Source organism: Pleurodeles waltl, chromosome 2_2 (genome assembly GCF_031143425.1).
Source record: "Pleurodeles waltl isolate 20211129_DDA chromosome 2_2, aPleWal1.hap1.20221129, whole genome shotgun sequence".
In the NCBI taxonomy this organism is placed as follows: Eukaryota; Metazoa; Chordata; class Amphibia; order Caudata; family Salamandridae; genus Pleurodeles; species Pleurodeles waltl.
Window position 1 is genome coordinate 690,473,888 of NC_090439.1, and position 22,820 is coordinate 690,496,707.

Consider the following 22,820-nt stretch of genomic DNA (forward strand, 5'->3'; position numbering starts at 1 on the left):
TTTCTTTCCTCTTTTGCTTGGGAATTTTGCCAGTCATTTGCACTTAAATGTAGAAACTCCTACCTTTCTGATGACTTCTGTACTTCCCGCCCTCGTCTCTATTAAATTTCCAGTGCCTTATTTTCAGATCATATTTTCATTTTTTTCATTTTACTCCAACATACTCACTTATTGAGGTATATTGACAGAGGTGCATCTTGTGCAAACCCCTTTTCCAGTGCTTAATTTTTAAAATGATAAATACAGTTGCCCAAAGAGCTGCTCAGAAGTTTGCGCTAGTGGTTATTAAATGTCAGCCACCAAAAAGCAATGGTGCAAAGTTGTAACTCTACCTCAGGCCTCTGTAACCCACTGCCAGACATCCCATGTCTCTTTCTCTAATACTTGCAAGTTCCTGCATGCTTCCTTGGTGGCAGATTTCCTTTCTTTATCCTCCTTCTTTTGCCCCATGTTTGTTTTTCCCTTGCTTGTTCTTGAGATTTGTGTGATGGGGACAGCCCAACAATGAGTGGTAGTGGCTCCCATCAGCAACCACTGGCTCAAGTTAAGCACTGCCTTTATCTGTAACAGTTAAACATTTACCACTGGGTCTGAGCACAGCATGGAGTTTGCCAGGTTATAACACTACTAAGGGGAACCAGGTCCCCTTAAGGTGATAAAGCAGTTTGAGCCTTGACTTAGGAACTTTGGGGCCACATTATGATACATTTTACTTTTATGAACAGCCAATAGACCCATGTTCTTTTATTCACTTTTAACATTGCAACTGTACACAGGCCTGATTTAAGGATATTTCAAAAGATGAAAGACCCTAAATATGTACCTATATATATCTGATTCCAGTAAATGTGTGTTTTCAATCTCCGTCTACAGGATAGGACCTTGATGTGGACAGATGGCTCTCTGTGGGACTTCCAGAAATGGTATCAGGGAGAACCCAACAACTCAGGTGGACGGGAGCCCTGCCTTCAATTCAACTTTGCCAGTAAGTGGGAGCTCATTCATTTAAATAATCAATACATTCCTTTACCTCCTATAGATTAACTGTCCAGGTAATATTATGGTATGCTGCTTAGATCCTTTTCAGTCCCTAATTCAGCTTGATTGATAGTGTTCTTTCTGTCAAGCATGCATCCCAACCTGCCATTTGTAATTTGTTGCTTCTTGTATGTGTAATTTCCAGGGGTCCTGGCTCAGGCGTTCCTTGCCTGTCTGTGTCCTCTTCTGTCTGGGTTTTGCATCACGCTGTGACTGATTTCCCCATGCCTATCTCCTCACAACCCACAGAAAGCGATGGTTTAGATTACAGTATAAGAGTAGGGAGGGTGAAGAAATACACAGGAATGTGTGTGTGTGATGAGTGTTACCTGACATCAAACAATATGGTGACTGTCAACTGGGCACCTAGTCGGAGCACCTGATATGGACTGGAACAATGCTGGATGTCAGCAAAGAAACTAGCAAAAATGGCCCTCAATGAGTAGTATTGTTAATCCCCCCCTTGGTCCCCTCATCACTTTACAGCTTCCACTACCCAACTCCTACTCCCCTGGTGTCCCTAGTGGTCACATGTAACCTTCATGTTTAGCATTGACACTCATTTGGCACTTTGGCCCTGATTCTGACCTTGGCGGACGGCGGAGGCCGTCCGCCAAGGTACCGCCAACAAATGACCGCACCGCGGTCAAAAGACCGCGGCGGCCATTCAAACATTTCCGCTGGGCCGGCGGGCGCTCTCCAAAAGAGCGCCCGCCGGCCCAGCGGAAATGCCCCTGCAACGTGGACGCCGGCTCAGAATTGAGCCGGCGTAGTTGCAGGGGTGCGACGGGTGCAGTTGCACCCGTCGCGTATTTCAGTGTCTGCAACGCTCCGCCGCCATGGAGGATTCAATGGGGCAGCGGTAAACCGGCGGGAGACCGCAGGTTTACCCTTTCTGACCGCGGCTGAACCGCCGCGTCAGAATGCCCTTGGGAGCACCGCCAGCCTGTTGGCGGTGCTCCCGTGGTCGGTGACCCTGGCGGTCACCGGCCGCCAGGGTCAGAATGACCCCCTTTGTGTAGCTCCACTGACCATCTGGCCAGGTTGGAGCAAAATGAAGAATTAAGATTCAGCAACTATAATGTTCAATACAGTTTACTTGCTGCTTTATTTCCCCGTGCCCAAAATTGGACACCTAGTAGACTAATGTAAACAGCTCAAGGAAAATACAGTCACCTGATTAGTAGCACCAGAACTAACCTCTTGAGAAAATGGAATATCTTGCATATTTAGGGTCTTCGGTCTTCTAGAACATCACTGGCATAGGAAATTGGGTAATTGTTTGAAGGGGTAAAACCCTACTCAAGTAGTAACCACAATCTTGGTCAGAGTGTACCACAAACATCAATAAATTAAGCTGTGCTTGACCGTCTGGTAGCTTGGCACATAAGCAGTCAGACTTAACTTAGAGGTACTCTGTGAAGTATGTATGCAGCACATAAACAGTGAAAATGTGAAAACACAACACAAGTAAAATGCCAAACCAATTTAGAAAAAAGAGCAAATCTTAATAAATAAAATGAGGCCAAAAAATGAAAAAACAATTGGTAGAACTGGAGCTATGCAATTTTCAAAGGTTTTGGTAGGTATAGTAATTAAAGTCACTTGCAGTCATCTTGACTTGTTGGACCAGTGGGAAACACATATGCAGGCCAACTGTGATGGAGTGTGGGACCAGGCTAGTGCCGCTGAAAAAAGTACATTTTCATAGTCCTGTGCAAGGAGTTCATAACTTCAAGAGTTCTCCTTTTCATGTAGACAGGTGTACTCAGATACCAGCCAGGGACCAAGACCTACAGTGCTCAGGCAAATCAAATTGCAGGTTTAGAGAGGTCCAGTTTCAACTGGCTAGGTGGGCAGTGGCTGGAATGCATCTGGAGCTTGTTAAATCCTTGTAAAAAAATGGAGGTCAGCCTACTGGCCTTTGGAGTCACACAGGTAGCCTGGGGTATAGAGAGCAGGTCCAGTCTTCATTTACAGAGATCAGGGTAGGCCTCAAGTAGCAACACACTCCTCTGGGGAACAAGGCAGGCCTCTAGCAGCCGGACAGTCTTCTGGTAGCATCAGGCAGTTCTATGAGGAACAAGGCAGGCCTAAGGCAGCAGGGCAGTCCTCTGGTAGCAAGAGGGCAGTCCCCTGGGGAATACAGCTGGCCTCAAGCAGCAGGGCAGCAGTCATCTGGGGAACAAGGCAATGCTCATTTTGTATTATCCCCAAGTCCAGATGTGTTCTGAAGAGCTGCTTTGAGGGTCCAATATTTATCCCTAGTGCTAGCCTTTGAAGTGGGAGAATCTTTTGTGTTACACCACACATCTGGTTGTGGAAAGTATTCCCTTTTCCCACAAAGGATCCAAGAAATCGAATGCTAAAAAAACAGTGTCAAGTTCCTCTGTGTGCTTTAGACAAGCCCTTTGAAATGTAAGTGGGGCAGAAAACAGCTCAGCGCCCAGCCATCCTTGCAGGATTGTCCTCTCCCAGCTACACCCAGGTCCAATTGTTCCCTATATTGGCACAATGGGCATTTCTGATGGAGAAGCAATTAAGAGGCCCAGGCAGCTGAAAAATCTCAGAAGGCCTTCAAAAGGTTAGGGAAGGAAAGTGTCAACTTTCTAAAAGTGGCATTTTCAAAATGATATTCTAAAATCCAACTTTACAATTTCAAAGGATTTTAAATTACAATTCATGTGAATCCAAACATGCCTCTTGGACCAGCTCCCGGTCAAAAGTTAGCACTAATTAAATGGAATAAGTTTACTCCCTGTTATCCTATGGAAGATGTAGGCCTTATAGTATTGAAGAATGAATTTTGGAGTTTTTCAGTACGGGACATGTAAACTTAAAAATTCATGTCAAACTTTTAAATACAACGCACTGTATAGAGCTGTTGGATCTAGCCCACTCTGCAGGGTCACCTACAAACGTTTTACCTTTGCCCTCCACTTTTTTACTGAATTACTTTTTGTTGGCCTTAGGGATCTGTCTAGTTTACCATTAGTAACCAGTGCTACAGTGCTTGTGCTCTCTCCCTGAAACATGGTCAAATTGGTTTATATCCAATTGGCATAATTAATTTACTTGTAAGTTCCTTGTAGAATGATATATCATATACCCAGGGCCTGTAAATTACATGCTTCCAGATGGCCTGTAGCACTAATTGTGCCACCCACTTAAGTAACACTTTAAAATATTTCTGATGCCTACCATTGCAACTTGAATGCAGTGTCACACTGCCAAGTCGATTTGGCATTTAAACAATTTGTCAAGCCCTAAACCCCCCTACTATTGCATATATGTCAGCCTTAAGTTAGGCCCTAGGTGGCCCAAATGGCAGGGTTCTGTGTAATTAAAGGTTAGGACTTGTTCTTTTATGTTTTACATGTCCTAGTGGTGAAAAACTCCCAAATTAATTTTTCATCCTGTGAGGCCTATCCCTCCCACAGAATACCATTTGGGGATTCCTTATTACATTTAATGAGCTGCAATTCCTAAATGAGAGGAGGTAGATAGGTCATGTTTGGTCCTATGGAACTGCAATTACAAACCCTATTTAACGTTACAGTCAGATTTGCATGGTCCTTATGGAAACAAGGATTTTGTACAGATTCTGAGTGCATAGTTGGAAAATGACTGCTCACTTGTTGTTTCTTTTTTTAATTTCTTAGTCTCGAGTGTGATGGTGGCTTGGCTGCTGGTGTGCTGAGAGACACCATAGATAGTGAGCATGCCCCTATATAAATAGGGGTGCTGGTCATGATGGCAATGTAAATGATGCTGCTGATTTTGAGGATAGTACAGGCTGGTAAGGGGATGCCTGTGAGATCCATCAGTAATGACTTAAAAGATATTTCTTCTGACCCTGGATGAGAGATGCTGCAGTGTGTAGGGGTGCCAGTGTTGAGTCTGGGTGGCAAAGAAGCATGGCATTACCCCCATCTAGATGCAAGAGTACAAGGGCCAGAACAGCAGTTCTGAAGTTGCCTTCTGAAAGAAAAGTTTCACTTTCTTTAGCAGAGAGAGTTGGTGCCAGGCCACCTTTGTATTTTTTTGGCAATGTATTCCTTGAGGGTGAAGTTGGTGTCCAGGGATAGTCCAAATTACTTGCCATTCAGTGAAGCGTGAGGTTCAAAACTGTCAAAGTACATGACTTTAAGCAAGGTTTGGACTGTTTCTGGTTTGCTATTCTTGGAAAATAGCAGGAATTGTGTCTTGGTTGGGTTAAGCTTCAGGTAGGTGCTGAGAATCCAGGTCTGGATAAGAAGCAGACAGTGTCTGACATACTGAATGTCTGGAGCAAAGGAAACTTTCAGGTATAAATGTGAATTGTCTGTATTGCGATGAATCTTGGTGCTGCTATCTGTGAGAAGTGATCCAAGGTGCGCCATGTAGAGACTGAAGATGAACTCAAGGGAAAAATATGTCCATGGCTGACACGTATATCATCAGCGAACAGGAACCCCAAAAAGACTCAGTGAAAAAAAAAAAAACTGATGGTCCGCCAATGAGTGCAAAAGTGAAATTTCCTGTGTTTACGGTCAAAAAGACAGATCAACCTAAAGAAACTAAGAACATATATTGAACTTGGCCACTTTCTACAGGGTCATCCCCAAACCTTTTGCCTTCACCCTCCCATTTTCTGAACCCATTTATTTTGGCTTTTATGGGTCTACTCACTTTACAACTGCTAACCTATGCTAAAGAGTTTGTCCTCTCTTCTTTATACGTGAAATTGGCTTAGACCCAATTGGCATGTGGGCCTGCAGCACTGATTGTGCCATCCACTTAAGCAGCCCTGTCCCAGGCCTGACATTGCAACCTGGGTATGCAGTTTTAAACTGCCATTTTTACCTGGCAAGATAAACCTCTTGCCAGGCTAAAACATCCATTTTTAATCCATATGTCACCCAGCCCAGATGACAGGGTCTAGTGTTTCTAAAATGCTGAGTATGGATACCACTGGGTTACCTTATTACATTTACTAAGTGGCAAATTTCAATAGGGAGCAGACAGGAATGTCAACTTTGTTTTTTATAGAATTGTAGTTTAAATTCCTCTTCAATAGTAAAGTCAGATTTTAAGTCACAATTCTGAAAATGGTACTTTTACAAAGTTGGCATTTTTTTATGAGGGGGAGAAGCTGTCACTTACCACACCTACACATCACAAAAGAGCTGCCTGAGCACACTCACAAAGGTTTAACACTAATTAGATATTGGCAGATATGTTACTCTGTCACAACAGTGACGGATATCCTGTCCGCTGAAATCTAAATCCCGTTATATCCTATGGGATTTAGATTTCGGCAGATGAGAAATCAAAAACCATTGTGATGGAGTAACTTACCCGCCAATATCTAAATCAGTCCCTAAAGTTTTATTCCCCAGGCAAGCTGAGACCAGGACAGAAAGGCAGAAATTTCCAGACACCTCTTGGGTGGAAAGGTCCCGAACCTTCTCCTACTTCAAAGTAGTTACCAGGTATGAATAATGGATCCTCAGACCCAACTCTTCAGTACACCTCTCAACCTGTGAAAGACACAGGAGGACTTCTGTGCTACTCTGCAAGAAGCACTGCTACTCGACCGCCTTGCTGCCCTGCTGCCTGAGTGAGAAGGGCTGGAACTACATCTTAACCCCAGGACCATCAGAGTGACCCCAAGCTCTAGTTGGCTGGCCTCCTGATCAGAGCTGCAAGGTGACAAAGGTCTCCAACCACCTTGAACCCAGCACTTGGAATCTGCCTGCTGCTAAGTGGTGCCACCCCAGCCTAGACCCATGGAGGTGGGCCTGAAGGTACTCTGCCAGCCGAGCTGTGGTCCTGTGGGAAGAACCTACTCAGCACAACTCATCGCGTCACAGCTGCATCAAAGTTGCTGCATCCCTACACAGGACCTTGCATCGCAGCCCCAAACCTCCTCAGAACTGCTGCTGTGCAAGGCATCTTCAATGCTGGCCTTCACTTTGCAAGCCCCCCATCAACAGCATCCACAACGATGCACTGCAGCCCTTCAGCTTCTTTGGAACCACTGCTGTGCAACGTATCCTTAACATATCCCTTCGTGTCACATGTCCTATGTCAACAGCATCCTCTGTGATGATGAAAGACTCTGCTTCGTAGTCCTGCAGCTTCTGCGGAACCGCTGGTGTGTGGCGCATCCTCAAAGATGGATCTTGCAATGCTCCATGTTGGAAATGGCTCTCTCTACAGGCTTACCCCCACATGTTTTGACTTCCTCCTTCTAATTTTTGCTGGATTGTTGCTTGTTGGCCTTAGGACTCTGTGCACTTTACCATTGCTAACGAGTGCTAAAGTGCATGTGCTCACTCCCCTAAACCTGGTTTGATTGGCATATACCTGATTAGCATATTAAATTTCATGTAAATCACTTGTAGAGTGGTTTACCATATATCCAGGACTTGCAAATTAAAAACTCCAGGGGGCCTGCAGCACTTATTGTGCCACCCACTTATGTATCACCTTAAAACTTGTCCAATGCCTGCCATGGCAGCCTGAAGGCAGTGTCCCACTGCCATGCGATTTTGCATTTAAACCCCTTTCCAAGCTTTCAATTCCCCTTTTATTCCCTATAAGTCACCCCTAAGGTAGGCCTTAGGTAGCCCACAGGGCAGAGTGCTGGGTATTTAAAAGGTAGGGCATGTACATTTTAGTTTACATGTCCTATTAGAGAAAAACTCCCAAATTATTGTTTTTACTACTGTGAGGTCTACCCCTCCTATAGAATAACATTGGGGATTCCTTATTACACTTAGTAAGTTGTAATTCCCAAACCAGAGGTGGTAGACATGTCATGTTTGGTATCTATAAACTTGTAATAATAAACCCTCTTTAATGATAAAGTCAGATTTATTATTACAAGTTTGAAAATGCCACTTTTAGAAAGTTGGTATTTTCCTGTCCTTAGCCGTCTGTGTCTGTAACATGACTCAAGTCAGATGGCTGGATGTAACTGACAGTTGGGACTTTGTGAATTCACCCCAGACAGTCACACAGTAGGGGGATTAGCAGAGCCTGAAGGGGCCATATCTGACTCAATGGGGGTGGAACGAAGCACAGCCCCACTTGCAAATGAATAGGCTGGGCTCTGTCATGACAGACTAAGCTTAACAACCATGTATTGTCAGTGCAGCCAGGTAGGAGCCAGGGCAGGGGAGCCAGGAAATTCCTGAAACTTCAGAGAACCCACCTGGAAACGTCACCCAAATTCTAGGAGCAGGGCACAAGGATATAAAAATAGGGCTCTCTGACCTGCTCCGTAGTTCACTACTGGACCTGCGGAAGGACTTTCAGAGGAGTGTCTGTTGCTGCGACCTGCTGTGCACTCTATCAGGCTGCTGCTGTACCTGGAAGGGCTGCTTTACTGCCTGGAGCCAGCTTGAAACTTTCAGAGGCGAGCCCTGCTGTTGAGCCCTGCATCACCACACGCACCCAAGACTTCAGAAATGACTCCAATGGCTAGTTTAGCTGGTCTCATGTTCTGAGCCACAGGGACATAGCAGGCTCCCACCATCTTGAACCTGCAACTGGACCCACACTGAGTGACTGTTGAACCCCCAGGTGGTCTCCATCCATTCATGGACCCGTGGTTGTGGTGGTAAACGTACTGAGGTGGACATTTTTTAAAACTGAATACTATTTTGATCTTTAATTTTTTTAAATTCAGAACAACGATTCTACTATTTGGATTTTCTTGGTTTTATGTTAAATAATTTATTGAAATTTACTCCACTTTTCTGAATTGGTTTGGGATTTGTCTTTTGTTGTGTTTTCACTGTATTGCTGTTTGTGTGCTGCATAAATACTTAACACATTGCCTCTACATTTAGCCTGACTGCTTTATGTGCCAAGTTACCCTGGGGTAATTACAGGTTAAATCAGTGAATTTTTGTGGTTCATCAGACAAGGGAACAACCCAATTTCTTACACTCTGCAAACCAGGATTCAAGGTACTTTTTCAGTTTAGTTTTAAATAATGTATTTAATTCTACTCAGTTTTCTAAATTGGTATGCCCCTTTGCTTGTGTTGTGTTTTCACCTAATGACTGTTTGAAGTGCTGCATAAATACTTTATACATTGCCTCTAAATTAATCCTGACTTATTTGTGCCAAGCTTCCAGAGAGTTAAGAGCAGATTAATTTGGGGTATGCTTGTGTTTTTCCCTAACAGAAATTGTGGATGCTGCTTCCGTAGGGTATCACCCCACTCAACAAGTAACCCAATTCCCTACTAGAATACCGAAACCTAATCCAAGAAAAGGGAATAAGGAATGTCACAATGGGTACCTATGATAGATGGAGGAGTGAATCGGGATTCAGAAATCTTGAGTCTAGTCAAAATGGCACAAGCAACCTACAAAATAGTATAAATGTAAATATCCGGACAGATGATTGGATCACGCACTTCAGAAAAACCTTTTACGACTACAAGTCCCCCACCACCTGTAATTGCTCATTAAGCATCAGAAAAAACAGCTTTTGAAGCCCCAAGTAAGTTGTTTTTGTCAGCAATAGTGCTTAGAAATTCATGTTCGGAAATGTATAAAAGCATCTGGATCCAACTTGATTCCAGTTGAGTGCAGAAAGTTGGTGGTTCTCAACTCTACGAGACACTTTTTAATCTTTGCCAATAAAAGATGCTTCCCAAAATGCTCTAGGCCAGTTCATGCTGGACTGTTCCTATGAGTAACAGGGTCAAGACTGATCTGCATATGGTCGTGTCCAAACTGGGGTGGAGTGGTGTGCAAAAAAACAATTAATTAAATCTTCTGTTGCCCTAAGTGGGAAGGCTATGCCCAGACATGGGTCCCATGCTCACTGCGCCACTGGACTAAAGCTAGCCTGGGTGATGAACAATGATACCCTGAAACCAGTCCGAGGATTCTTGTTTCCAGTTCAGGGAAGACCTGGCTTGGCAGTTCAGGCTGGACTGTTCCCATGGGGAACAGGGTCAAGACTGATTTTCATATGCTGGGTCCAAACCTGTGTGGTGTGGTGGGCACAAAACAATGGAATAAACCCAGAACATTGTGACTAGGGGTGAATGTTTGCATTGTTCAGCATTCCGTCCATGGTCTGTTTTTTTTTACTTCTATCACCTCGCTCCACCTGCCACTGCTTTTGCAACCCCTGGCCTGGAACCAAATCTATTTCAGGAGAGTGTTTTCAACCCTAGGAATTGCTTTCTATTCTTTGCCAATAAAAGATGCTTCCCAAAATGCTCTAGGTCAATAACCCTAATAGCCAAAGAAGCCTGGATGCTACTTAGGATTTACCCACCATGGCTATCCCATTGCACCACTTGGCACTGCTTTTGCAACCCCTGGCCTGGATCCAACCTGATTCCAGGGGCCTGCAGACAGGTGGTGGTTTTGTACCCTAGGAGATGCTTTATAATCTATGCCAGAAAAAGATGCTTCCCAAAATTCTCTAGGCCAATAAACCTAATCGCCTAAGAAGACTGGATGCCATTTAGGGATCACCAACAGGACATACTCCCTTAATAACATTGGCCCTCATTACAACCTTGGCGGTCGGACGAGGCCGACCGCCAAGGCTGAACAGCCAGTCGGCCGCATTTGGACATCCCACCTGGGCCAGCGGGGATGTCGGCCGTAACATTGCAGCCGGCTCCTAATGGTGTATTCTGACCGCCGGGACAACCATGGTGGTAAACCGCCGTCCCGCGGTCAAAATATGTTGATTTGTGCCGCCAGCCTGTTGGTGGTACAGTTGCCACTTTAACCCTGGCGGTCGTTGACCGCCAGGGTTGTAATGAGGCCCATAGTGTCATCTGCGATAGACATCTTTCAGAATGACATGTCCGTTTTACAACATGGACAAAGTCAACTGTGTTCCATTATGCAGTTAGGTTGGACACTATAGATTCTGAAAAATGGCCACATTCCGTGGAAATACATTAACAGTAGTTACCTGTTTCCTGCTTTTAATTTATCCAGGGAACAACAGACAATGGCTAAAAAGGGAAGCGAGTTTCATCATGCTTCATATAGAAAAGTTTGAAAAGTTGCCTTTCGCAGTTGTAAAAAGTCCATCTACAATATGGCTTGCAAATGGCATTATCCATCTGCCCATTTCCACTTGTCGTTTTTCGAAATGCTTGAAGCATCTTGCTATGGGTAAATACAAGTGTCTAGGCGATAGCTATATTAAAGAAGAGGGGGAGGTGCCCATTTAATCTAAATGTCTGAACAGCAAAACAGAGGTCTTTCCTAGCGGAAGCAAATGTGAGACTACTCTTAGTTATTCAATGATCTGCAAACAGGTGTCCTTTTGTGGCCCTTGCAATGTGGTGGTCTCAAACTTGGCCTGTTTTTTTAAGGGTACTCCCGTCCCTTTGATTCGTCCAGCATTTCATGTACTTTCGAATAGAAGTTATGTGGTCCTGATGAACAAAGCTGTTGCAGTATGAGATCAGGAAATTACCTACGCAATTTCAGTCTCTAAGACTGTAATGTGTTGCAGACATGTTTTATTCCCCCCACACAAGAGATAAGAATAGCACAAATGTGGCCTCACATTGATACTACTAATTTAAATTATGAGCAGACTAAAGGCACTACTGTTCCAAAAACAAGTTGCATTGACATCGGCTAGAGAGACGTATGCTCTCCAGATAGCAAGATAATCAACCGAGATACAATTCCTATCAAAAACCGACTTCCCCAAGCACTTTGAAGAGCTGGTATCCAGAATATTCAACGCTTCAAGCACCACAGGGATTGTGCACTTCTTTAAGGCTGTCAGGTCTGGATTTGTGTCCATCTTCTAGACTGTCTTCAGAATCATTGCTTCAGCCATTCATTCACTCTTTTCAAGTGTGTTTGGCGGCTTTACTGTGACTGTGACATTGATCGGTGGGATACTGCTACTGTTGTTCCTGCTATGCAGTGGTTGTACCTTCCCAGCTAAGCAGAGTGATGAAGCTACTACCACCAGTCCACCTGTACAGTGATCGCTTGATACAGTTCTTTGGTGCTCCGTTGCTGGAAGAATTGGAGCATTATGTTATTCCGACCAGTCCTATGTTGTGTGCAAACAGACTTGCACCTGGTGCCTCTTCGAACATCTACCTTCGGTGTGCATTGCTGTTCCGCTAGTGCCTCCTGTGGACAAGGAACTGCTGACGTTCCTGATGAGGGTTCATTCATGGTTGTGCCCCATGAGACTGAGGCTGATTCGTGAGTCCACTAATGAGCTGCTCAGGGTGGACAAGCTGGCTCCTTTAGGCACTATAAATGGTGCTGCCCTTGCGGGCGATCCTGTGCCTGAGGCTTCTGTGCACTCCTGCTCTGTGGATCCGTCTGCCAATCCTGTCATCAATCTAACATTTGACTATATGGTTAGTTCCCTGGATGCCTTTCCTTTTGATGGCTTTAAAGACATTCTCCAAGATCATGACTACTGTTAAATGAATTTGACCATTGGCTTATTCTAAAGTTTCAAAGTTTTGACAAACATTCCCTTTACCTTTGGCCTGCCTTGCTTGTCATGGTCGACATTTTGTCTCTGTATGTTTTAGCAAGTTTTTAGTTACATTTTAGTTATATTTTAATATGATTTTAGCTTGTTTTTTAGTCCAGAGCAGTTTAGCTTGGGTTTCTTCTCCTTCTCTGGCGTCATTATTATGGTGTCATACTCATTCCGACAATGGCAAGGTTGTAGTGGATTCTCTTTGATTTTATTGGGAATCAGGAAATAGTTTAGCTTTCTGGCTTACAGGCCTGTGCCTCCGTCACCTAGTGACTTTTGACTTACTTATCTGGCTCTGTTTTAGCACATTTATTGAATTACTTCTTCCAAAATGGGTGATATGTTCATAGATAAGAAGATGTTTTAATTTCACATTATCAGTGCCACTCTGTGAAGGGGTCACTATCAGCATCAAAAATAAGTGATACACGTAGGTATTCACATCATGTACGTTCCCACTTACGTGTGACAGTAACATAATGTACCTTTTCAGGGAATTGTTTATATAATTGCTGCCCCAAGCATGCCTTCTTATCTATTGTTTGGAAACATACCTGCATCAGGGGTCCTACAAGATCTGAATAAATACATCTCATGCAGGCAGGGTTATCAGAGGGATTCCTACCAGATGTCATTGACGCCATCTATGCTACAGATCTCCTTGATGCAGACTCAGACTTTGTGTCCCCCCAGAGTCTGATCCAAGGTAATGAGGGTTGGGGGGCTCTTCTCATGGATATGGTACTGACAGATTAGGTTTACACCTAGCTCTCTTTATCTTAGAGATTAGGTTTATCATGCTAGGTTATTAGGGTTCAATCCATATCCATTTCACATTTCATGTTGTTGTAAGATGGTGGGGGTCTTTATATTCACAAACTCTTGTTTTTACTATTCTGTTTCTTGCATTGTTCATTATCCTAATCATTGCAGCCAATGCAATTTTCAATAGATTGCAGTCTTGTTAAACAAACCTATTGAAAACTTTACTGCATCTCCTTCCTTTCCTGTGCATGACGAGACTTGGTGCTCATGTAAAAAAAGGGTAATCTCCATTTACCCAAGACTCCCCTTATATGTCGCACTACTGAGTCCACGGGTAAAGGCTGCCACAAATCACCTTTTGCTGTTTGGGTTTTTGGTGAGGTACTGCTTGCCAGGGAGGGTTGGGCCGACAGTTCTGACTTGTTGTAGGATTGGCCTAGTCACCTACAAACAAAAGTGCTGTCATTCCTAAACCAGCAGACTTGCCTAGAGCAGGAGTCCAACTACAACAAGCTCTGACCCCTGGCTATTCTCCTGAACCACCTGGCACTGCTTTTGCAACCCCTGGCCTCGAAGGTGTCAAAATCAATGCCAAGAATACAGGGAAGTTCTGTCATATTTTATTATTCACTATTAGTGTGATGAAAATGGAGCAAAGGATCTTTGATGGCAGGTGTGGTAAGTAAAAATGGTTTTAAATGTCTGTTGTGTGTGTGCATGCTTATGGGTGAGAGTGTGTTCAATTCAGGTAGAATTGTGTTTGTGTGAGCAAGTGTGTATCAATATATAAGCACATGTGTGTGAGTAAAGGTTTATGAGAGTTAGTGAGATTTTGTCTCACATTTATTATTTTTTTGATGTAAGGCTTTGCTGCACCAATGTTTTTGTGCTAACGTGTGTCAATTGGAGAGAGAAATAATGTGCCATATCTACTAAGACATGCTTCCTTTTTTTCTCTCCCTGTGCTGGCATCCCTTTGGTGGGCATGCACCAATGCACACAGTCTTATGAGATATTGCAAGGGTTTATGCATTCCCTGAAGGAGAGGATTTGTACTAGACGGGCCCCTTCAAATATAAAAGCTATGCTTTAAGGCTATTCCCACTTTGTATGTGTGCTGTACAATACATCACACATACAAATTGAAAATACAAAGAGAAATAAAAATATTTCTCCCCGGTATGTCTGCCTTGTAAGATTTTTGCACAAATTCCTGTCTACAAATGTTTGTAGATAGACATCTGCATCAAAACACATGGTAGTTTTATGAGAACACCTACGCACCCATTGATAGAATACCCCTTGTCCCCCCAGAATGCAAAGCAGCTCATAGAGCAACGTTGCGTTACCTTGGAATACTATTCAGTGCAGATTCCGATTTGTTTGCATAGTAGATCCCACCCTAGCACTTTGTACCAGGTATGCATCACAAACGTGACTCAAACCGAGTGCAATGCATCAGTAAACCTGGGCCTGAGTGTCAGTAAGTATGACATAGTGAGAACAAGTGAGATTAAAAGTGAATGTAATTGAGTGAGAATGTGACAGGAAGCTTGCGAGTTTGTAGTTGGCAGTGGCAAATGAAAAATAATCATTGTCTTGTAGAGAACGTCCGGGGAAATATCGTTGCTGGCATACGTGCAGCAATACTTAGCAAAACAGACACTGGCTCTGGCACATGGAGATAATTCTTAATATAAAGGACACTAACGGTACAATACAGGTACTGGTCTACTAGAGTTAATTCATGGCATATAGGACACCCATGGAAAAATACTGGCATACTTGAGGAAATTCTTGCCATATAGACAATATTGTCTGAATGCATGCACTAGCACAATGGAGGTAGTTTTTGGCATAAAGGTTAACAACCTAGCATATGGGAGGGTAACAACCAATACGAAATGCTGGTGCTGACATACTGAGGTAATGTTTGACATACGTATCATCCAGTGGTATATGAATGGCATAAATTGCTAAATCCTGAAGCTGAAATATTTTATTGCAAAGCAATTCAACTCATCTTTATGGGTTTCAAACAGAATAAAACTATAAAAGACACCAATATCACTCACTTCAAAATTAATTCCCCAATCTGGGCCTCAGGTCACAAGCCACATAAACACAGGTACTAAAAACAGGTCATAACTGCAAGTACAACAACGCAGGTCTCACTTGTTTAAAATGGCTATAACCCAACAGTGGGAGAATAAAAGACTTCTGCAAAGTTTTATTAAAACACAACGAAATGCAGTATTGAGACATGAAGTCATTTACATGGTACAAGGTTAAGACTGATCAATCTCCGCATAGGGATGGCCAACAGAAACTGAATCACGTTCGACCTAGAACAAGTAACTAAAATCAAGGGTGGTTAGGCATGTCAAGCAATAAATGTGGCTCTTTGAGCAAAGATGATGCTATCAAGACTTAGCCTCTTACATATGATTTGTTTAATTCACATGATTCTCTTTCATCCGATTCTCCAAGCCTTGAATGCCATTTTAGTCGCAACAACACAACCTTTGACAATGACCTCAGCGGTCAAAGATATCAGGATGTTTCATCTTGTCAAAACATAGTTTGACATAATTCAGCCACAGGATTCTGTGGGCAAAATCAATTGATATACAGTCCCTTAAGAAGAGATGGTTAATCAATATTTCAGATCTCAGTCATACAGAAAGCTGCAACAGCAAAAGCCGCAGTTGCAAGATGCCTGCAGATACCCCTGCCCCAATTCCTCATGTATGCCTTTAGCAGCATTGGGAACACATCTAGGGCCAGATGTAGGTAGGTAGAAAATTGCGACTTGCAATTTGCGAGTCATAGCGACTCGCAAATTGCAACTCGAAAATCAAAACGCAGAAAGGTGTCTCAGACACCTTCTGCGACTCGCTATGGGGTCGCAAAGACCCACCTCATGAATATTAATGAGGTGGGTTGCAGTTTGCGACCCCATAGCGACTCCATGCACTCACAGGGATGGTGGCCTGCTGGAGACAGCAGACCACCATGTCTGTGACTGCTTTTTAATAAAGCAGTTTTATTTTTTATTTTTGCAGCCCGTTTTCCTTAAAGGAAAACGAGCTGCAAAAAGAAAAACTTCTGAAACCATTTGGTTTCTGTTTTTTCAGAGCAGGCAGTGGTCCATAGGACCACTGCCTGCTCTGAAAAAACATTTTTTGGGGCATTCACAAAGGGGAAGGGGTCCCATGGGGACCCCTTCCCTTTTGCGAATGAGTTACCATCCACTTCAAGTGGATGGTAACTGCGAGTTAGTTTGCGACCACATTCGCCGTCACAAAGCAACTCAGCATGGCGATGCGGTCGCAAATAGGAAGGGAACACCCCTTCCTATTTGCAAGCCCAGCCTCAAATTGTGAATTGGTACCGACTCGCAATTTGCGGTTGTGCATCATGTTTGGCCTTTTGCACGTCGCAAACTGCGTTTTTCGCAGTTTGCGACGTGCAAAAGGCTACCTACATCTGGCCCCTAGCCTTCTAAGTGTTCAATATAGCCTCAATAAGTTTGTGACCCAATCTACAAATACGGATCCTATGCTCTTGGGAAAGATATGTCTTCTGGAGCCCACCAAGGGAGACCACGTCATGACAGAGTCAGATATCACACCTCAGTAATGAAATGTTGCTACTCGACTGACATGGTGGCCTCTTGCAGAAAAGGCTCTAGTTTTAGTAGACCTGGGACCAGCCACCATTATGTGGGATTTTTTCAAATTAGTGCTGAAATTTACTCTGTCCAAAAGCACACAAAAGAGCTGAATAAGTGTTTTAAACCCAGCTCTCATCATGATATGAGGACAGTGTCATTAGCATAAAATAGCCCAGGAATGGGTTGTGAACCAATACAAGAAAATTCCCCTTCCCCATCAACTAGGGCTTTTTCCAGATGATTAAAATAAAGTGTGAACAAAAAGGGCATTGAAAAGTGAGCCAGGATGCAGCCTTGATGCACACCCCATTACCAACTAAAGTGTCCAGTGCATTCCCCATTTTCCAAATACCTAGCCGAAGCTGATGGGTTTGAGTGCAAATCACACAATAAATATACTATGTTGACCTCAACACACATACACAGCATGATACCCCAGAGTTTATCTCTATTGATTCTGTCAAATGCTGAACTCAAGTCCTTATAGGCCATATGTATGGATCCTTGGTTAGAAACTATATATTTGTTGATAATGAAATACAGATTAGGACTTTGAAAAACTGTCCCTAAACTAGGCCTGGCACTTTACTGAACATCTGATAGGATTTTACATTCTTTGGCCCATGTCATCAGCATTTTCATTACCATTTACTTGAAGATCTTCACTACAGAATATACCATCTGGGGTCATGTTTACTCTCCTTCTTGAGAACTGGTACAATACTGATGTAAAGCAAGTCATAGATAATGATTCCCTGCCAGTGGTGTTAATGTACATGGTGATCAGTGGAGCACAGATCGGTACCTTGGATGTAAATAAGTCCAGGGGCACCCCATAGGGACCTGGCGTTTTATTCTTGGGCAGCTCTTGGGCATCTTTAACCTCTTCCCACCAAGAGGTGATTATTGGTATACCAGAATACAGAGAATTATCACAGAATTCAGAAAAAATGTTGGGTTCATCTTAGCTTTAAATGACTAACCCATGAGTCGGGCAAGATGTTTGAAAATAAAGAAGGCCCTGCTTGCTGTTTGACTTCAGAGTGAGGTTATTCACCTCTCACAACATACAGCTGTCCCAGATGCTGGTTGCATGAATGAGTAGATGCTATGCCCCACGTTGCAAAGAGACTTTACAGTTTTAAAGAATATTTTGTGTATGCAACACGATAAATGACAACCCTTGATTGGTCCCTAAGGTTCTCTTATAGGACCTCAGTTAGATTATGGTGGGCCCTATAACACAAAATATCAAACTATTTAAAGGGCTTAGCTTGAGAAGGTTTTGGCGTGCTGGTCGATAATGATTTGACTTTGTCACAAATAGATGTAAAAGAGATGACAATTCATCATAGGAGTTAACATCCAACAAATTTTTAAACACAAGGAACAATTAGTAAAGAGCTTGTACGAGGCTGGCCTGGTTTGTAGTGGGTACCTTGGGTATTTACACATTATACCAGGTCCAGTTTTCCCTTATTAGTGAAGTAGTAGTGTTCTAGAAGCTTAGGCTTATAGAAGTAGCTATAGAAGAGCAGCTTAGGCTGAAATAGGAGACATTCAAAGCTCATGCAATACCATTTATAGTTACACAGTACGTACACACATGTAAGGACAATACTCAGTGTTACCAAAAATAAAGGTATTTATTTGGGTGACACAGTACCAAATATATCTTAGAAACAATACTCCTTCTGTATGTACACTAGACACCAAAATTAGACAAGTAAATAGTCATAGAACAATGCAAACAGTAGGAAATCCTACAGAATGCAATAGGAGAAAATAGGTCTAGGGTCAACACAAACCATATACTAAGAAAGTGGAATGTGAATCACGAATTCCCCCCTAGACAAGTGTAGTGTGTGCAGAATCACTGGGAGAGTAAGAATACAATAAAGGTAAGTACATTACCCCACCCCAGAGCCCAGAAAAGTAGGAGTGAAGTACTTAAAGTTTCCTTAGGACACACTACAGCTTGTTTTTAAGATTTTGCAGGAGCCAACCAAGTCTGCAAAGAATAACTGCTAGACTATTGGACCTGAAGACCTGCAAAGGAGGGGGGCCAAGTCTAGAAGTCGACTACATTCCAGGAAGGACAGGAGCCCCTGCCAACCCAGAAGAGGTTGCAAAAGAAGAGTCCCTGGTTAGTTGAAGACTGCAGAAATGCACCCTAGGAAGATTCCAGCGGGTTCCTGCATGCTGCAAAAGATGTCCCACGGGGTGAAGATTGTTGCAGATGAGATTTTGTGTCGGAAGTCGCCAACATGCCTTGGCTATGACAAAAGTGAGTTTTGCATCCAAATGGTGCTGGATGAACCCAGGAGGGACCTGGGGGCCTGAACTCTGTGAGGAGGAAGAGGGGGCTTTCAGCACGTAAGAGAGCCCTCAAGATGCCAGCCAGCACCCCCAGGAGCCACAGGATCCGGGTTCAAAGGAAATGCAAAATGCAGTTGATGCAGCACAACAAAAGAATGTTCCACGCCACCGGAGAACAACTCAGCGAGTTGAGCATGACAGGTTGGTGTGCTGGGGACCTAGGCCAGGCTGTGCCCTAAGGAATTTTGCAAAGAGTGCACAGAGGCCTCAGGAGGCGAAGAAGACACATCACACAGGGGTACCAGTGCTCTCGGAGAAGGCAAGGTGTTACCTCCTCCCAATTGCATCAGCAGGACCTCAGGACAGGCTATGCCGATGATGTCCACCCTCTGTGTCCTTAGGAACACGCTCGTCGCTGTGAGAGGAGTCCCAGGGTACTGGTCGTTGTATTGGAAGGTGCCTGCTTGGAGCAGGGGAGTGACTCTGTCACTCCACAGGAGATTTCTTCGGCTCTTCTGGTGCAGGATGAAGACAGGGAGTCCCTAGAGCATGCACACCGTGGAAACTGTTGCAGTTGCTGACTTGGAGCTGAGGTTGCTGAAGAAAGTGTCTCTTATAGACACTTTGTTGCATTTACAGCATTTCTTGGAGCAGGCTGGGGTTGATCCGAGGTCAGAGGAGTCTGAAGTTGTTGCAGAGGATTTCTGAAGGAAACTTGCAAGCATAATCTGAAGAGAGTTTGTGCTTGGATTTCCCACTTTATTTCTAACATGGCAAAAGTAAAGGCTTTAGACCCCACGCAAAGGACACATACAAAGGTGTACACCACTCTGAGCATCTCACAGTACCTCATAATTATTGAGTAAATACACCAAGTAAAGGGAGACAGATAAAATTGATCACTGTTGAGTTAATAAGTGAAAGATTAAGATATTTAATAATAGAATTCATCGGTTCACCATGCAGTGTGTGGTTACAGTGTGATGCATTAAATAAAGTGGTCTTCAAGGGGCTGTGTTTAGAAAAATACCACTGGGCACAAATATGCTAAATAAAACTACCTTCTAAAATTACAGAGTGTTCGGTAAAATTGTTAAGAATCTCTCTAAATTAAAGGGTCTCTAAAACATACTTGATCAGGGTGACACAGCTGGCAGAAAACATGGTAAAAGTTGACAATTTAGATTGTAGGAGAATTGGGATTTGTTACAAGAACTGCAGCCAAGTTCAGTGAACCAGTATTGATCACCTCACCGTTGCAAATTAAGGGGGCATAATTGACAAAATGCTGGCCCTAAGCAAACGTTTGACATATGGGAGCGCCCATACCATATTTTGAAGAAACATGACGGCAACTCCTGGGGAGCATTAGGTTTCATTGGCCTCAGTGGCTTGACACACCATGGAGGAATTTGAATATTTCTACCTTAGGTCTAGAGCTCGCCCCCCACGTCCGCAGCACCAACCTGATGTCTCCTGCCTCTGACCTGCCTCTGACCCCCTGCTGCTGCTAGCGTGTTCGAGGCCCTCCTCCACCCGCAGGCATCCTCCTGCGCCTCATCCCTGGTGTCTAGTGGGCTCTTGTAGCTTCACTTGACCCGTGTGCCGCTTTTCACCGTCCTGTAAGTTGTTTTTCTAATTTCAGCGCCTTGCCCCCTTGCGCATCTGCCCCCGTTGTGCCCCTTCTGATTGTGCCGCTTTTCGCCGTCCTATAAGTGTTTTCCAACTTTCAGCGCCTTGCATCCTTGCGCTTCTGCCCCCGTTGTGCCCCTCTGATTGCTGTACCCTGAGTGTAACTTGTGCCATAATTGTATTTTGTGCCTGTTTTTAATCTTGTTCCTTACTGTTTTGTGCCTTTTTCCCTGGTTTTTTCGCCCCTTGGGCGCTCCCCCTTGCTGATCTCCCCTTGCCGCTGCCTCCCTGCGGCCCCGCCCCCATCGCGCCCCCATTCGCCGCTCCCTCCCGCCTCCCAGCTGCTCCCCCCTCCCTTCTTAATGGCTGGCGCTGCGCAGCCGCGCAGCGGGCGCGCCAGAGGCAAGCCCGTCTGCGCCTGTCCGTGCCTGGACCGCGCCCAGCGCCACCCCCCTGGTCCTCACACCCCCCGCACCCCCTGCCTCCGTTACTCGGCCAGCGAACTCCGCACCCTCAACCCTGGCCCCTCCACAGAGTGCTTCCTGGCCACCCCGAAGCACACCAAAGGACCTTTCTCCTGCCGCACCTGCAACTTCTCCTGCAACAGAACAACGAAGCCAGCAACAACCAACACCAACCACCCGCACTGCATCCTCCTCAACACACCCTCCGCACGAAAACACGCCATCGAGCTCTAGGACCTGCTCGACACCACCGCCCCAGACGTGGCCTTCCTGACCGAAACCTGGTGGAAAGACTCCTCGGTCCCTGACATCGCCATCGCCATCCCTGACGGATACAAGATCACCAGAAGAGATCGCACCAACGGAATCGGCAGAGGAATAGCCATCGCCCACAAATCTTTCCTCAAGATCCTCACCCACACGGACGACACCCTCAAGTCAGCCGAACACCTCCACTTCCAGATTCACACAGACCCCAACACCACCCTCAGAGGAACCCTCATATACCGTCCGCCAGGACCAAGAGCCCCCTTCAGCAACACCGTCTCCGACCTCGCAAGCACCCACGCCCTCGCCTCTCCAGACTACATCCTCCTGGGAGATCTCAATTTCCACCTGGATAACAACAATGACGCCAACACCGCATCACTGACCACCAACCTCTCCAACCTCGGACTCCGTCAATTGGTCAACACCCTCACCCACATCGCAGGACACACCCTTGACCCACTCTTCACTTCAAGCAACCACATCTCTTTCAGCCACACCTCCGAACTCCATTGGACTGACCATCACTGCGTACACTTCACCTTCAAGAAAAACACCGAACACCACCGCAACCCTCTACTGCCTCACCGCCGCTGGGGAAAAGTCACCGAAGAACAACTAGCCAGCACCCTCGCCAAAAACCCACCACCGACCCCACCGACCCGGACTCCGCCGCCATCAACCTCCATCAATGGATCCTCAACTGCTCCAACATCCTAGCTCCACTCAAGAGACCCACCGCCAACCAAGATAAGAAAAAAACAGCCTGGTTCACAGACGAACTGACCACCTCCAAACGCACCTGCCAGAAACTCAAGAAAAAATGGATCCTCGAGCGTACACCCGACAACCTTGCCACCCTCAAGGAAGCCAACCGCAGACACCACCAACTGATCCGACTCGCCAAGCGCTCCCTCTTCACAGAACGCCTCAATAACAACGCTCACGACTGCAAAGAACTCTTCTGCATCGTGAAGGAACTTTCCAACGCCAACGTCAACGACGTCCCTCCTTCCCAGGAACTCTGCGACGAGCTCTCCACCTTCTTCTACCAGAAAATCGCAACCATCCACAACAGCTTCAACAACTCACCTCCGCCGGACCCCACCCCCAGCAACTCCTCCCACGCCTACCGCATCACCACCTGGACTCAA

The 22,820-nt window shown here is 44.9% G+C and overlaps 1 protein-coding gene across 1 annotated transcript in view; it reads left to right on the top strand.

Annotated features, from left to right (window-relative positions):
• LOC138273857 (lectin-like) overlaps window positions 1-22,820 on the top strand; it is a 93,234-nt gene that overhangs the window by 48,320 nt on the left and 22,094 nt on the right. The window contains exon 5 of the mRNA XM_069218902.1: window positions 874-985. Within this exon, the coding sequence (XP_069075003.1) occupies window positions 874-985 (112 nt within the window). The remainder of the gene's footprint in view (window positions 1-873; window positions 986-22,820) is intronic.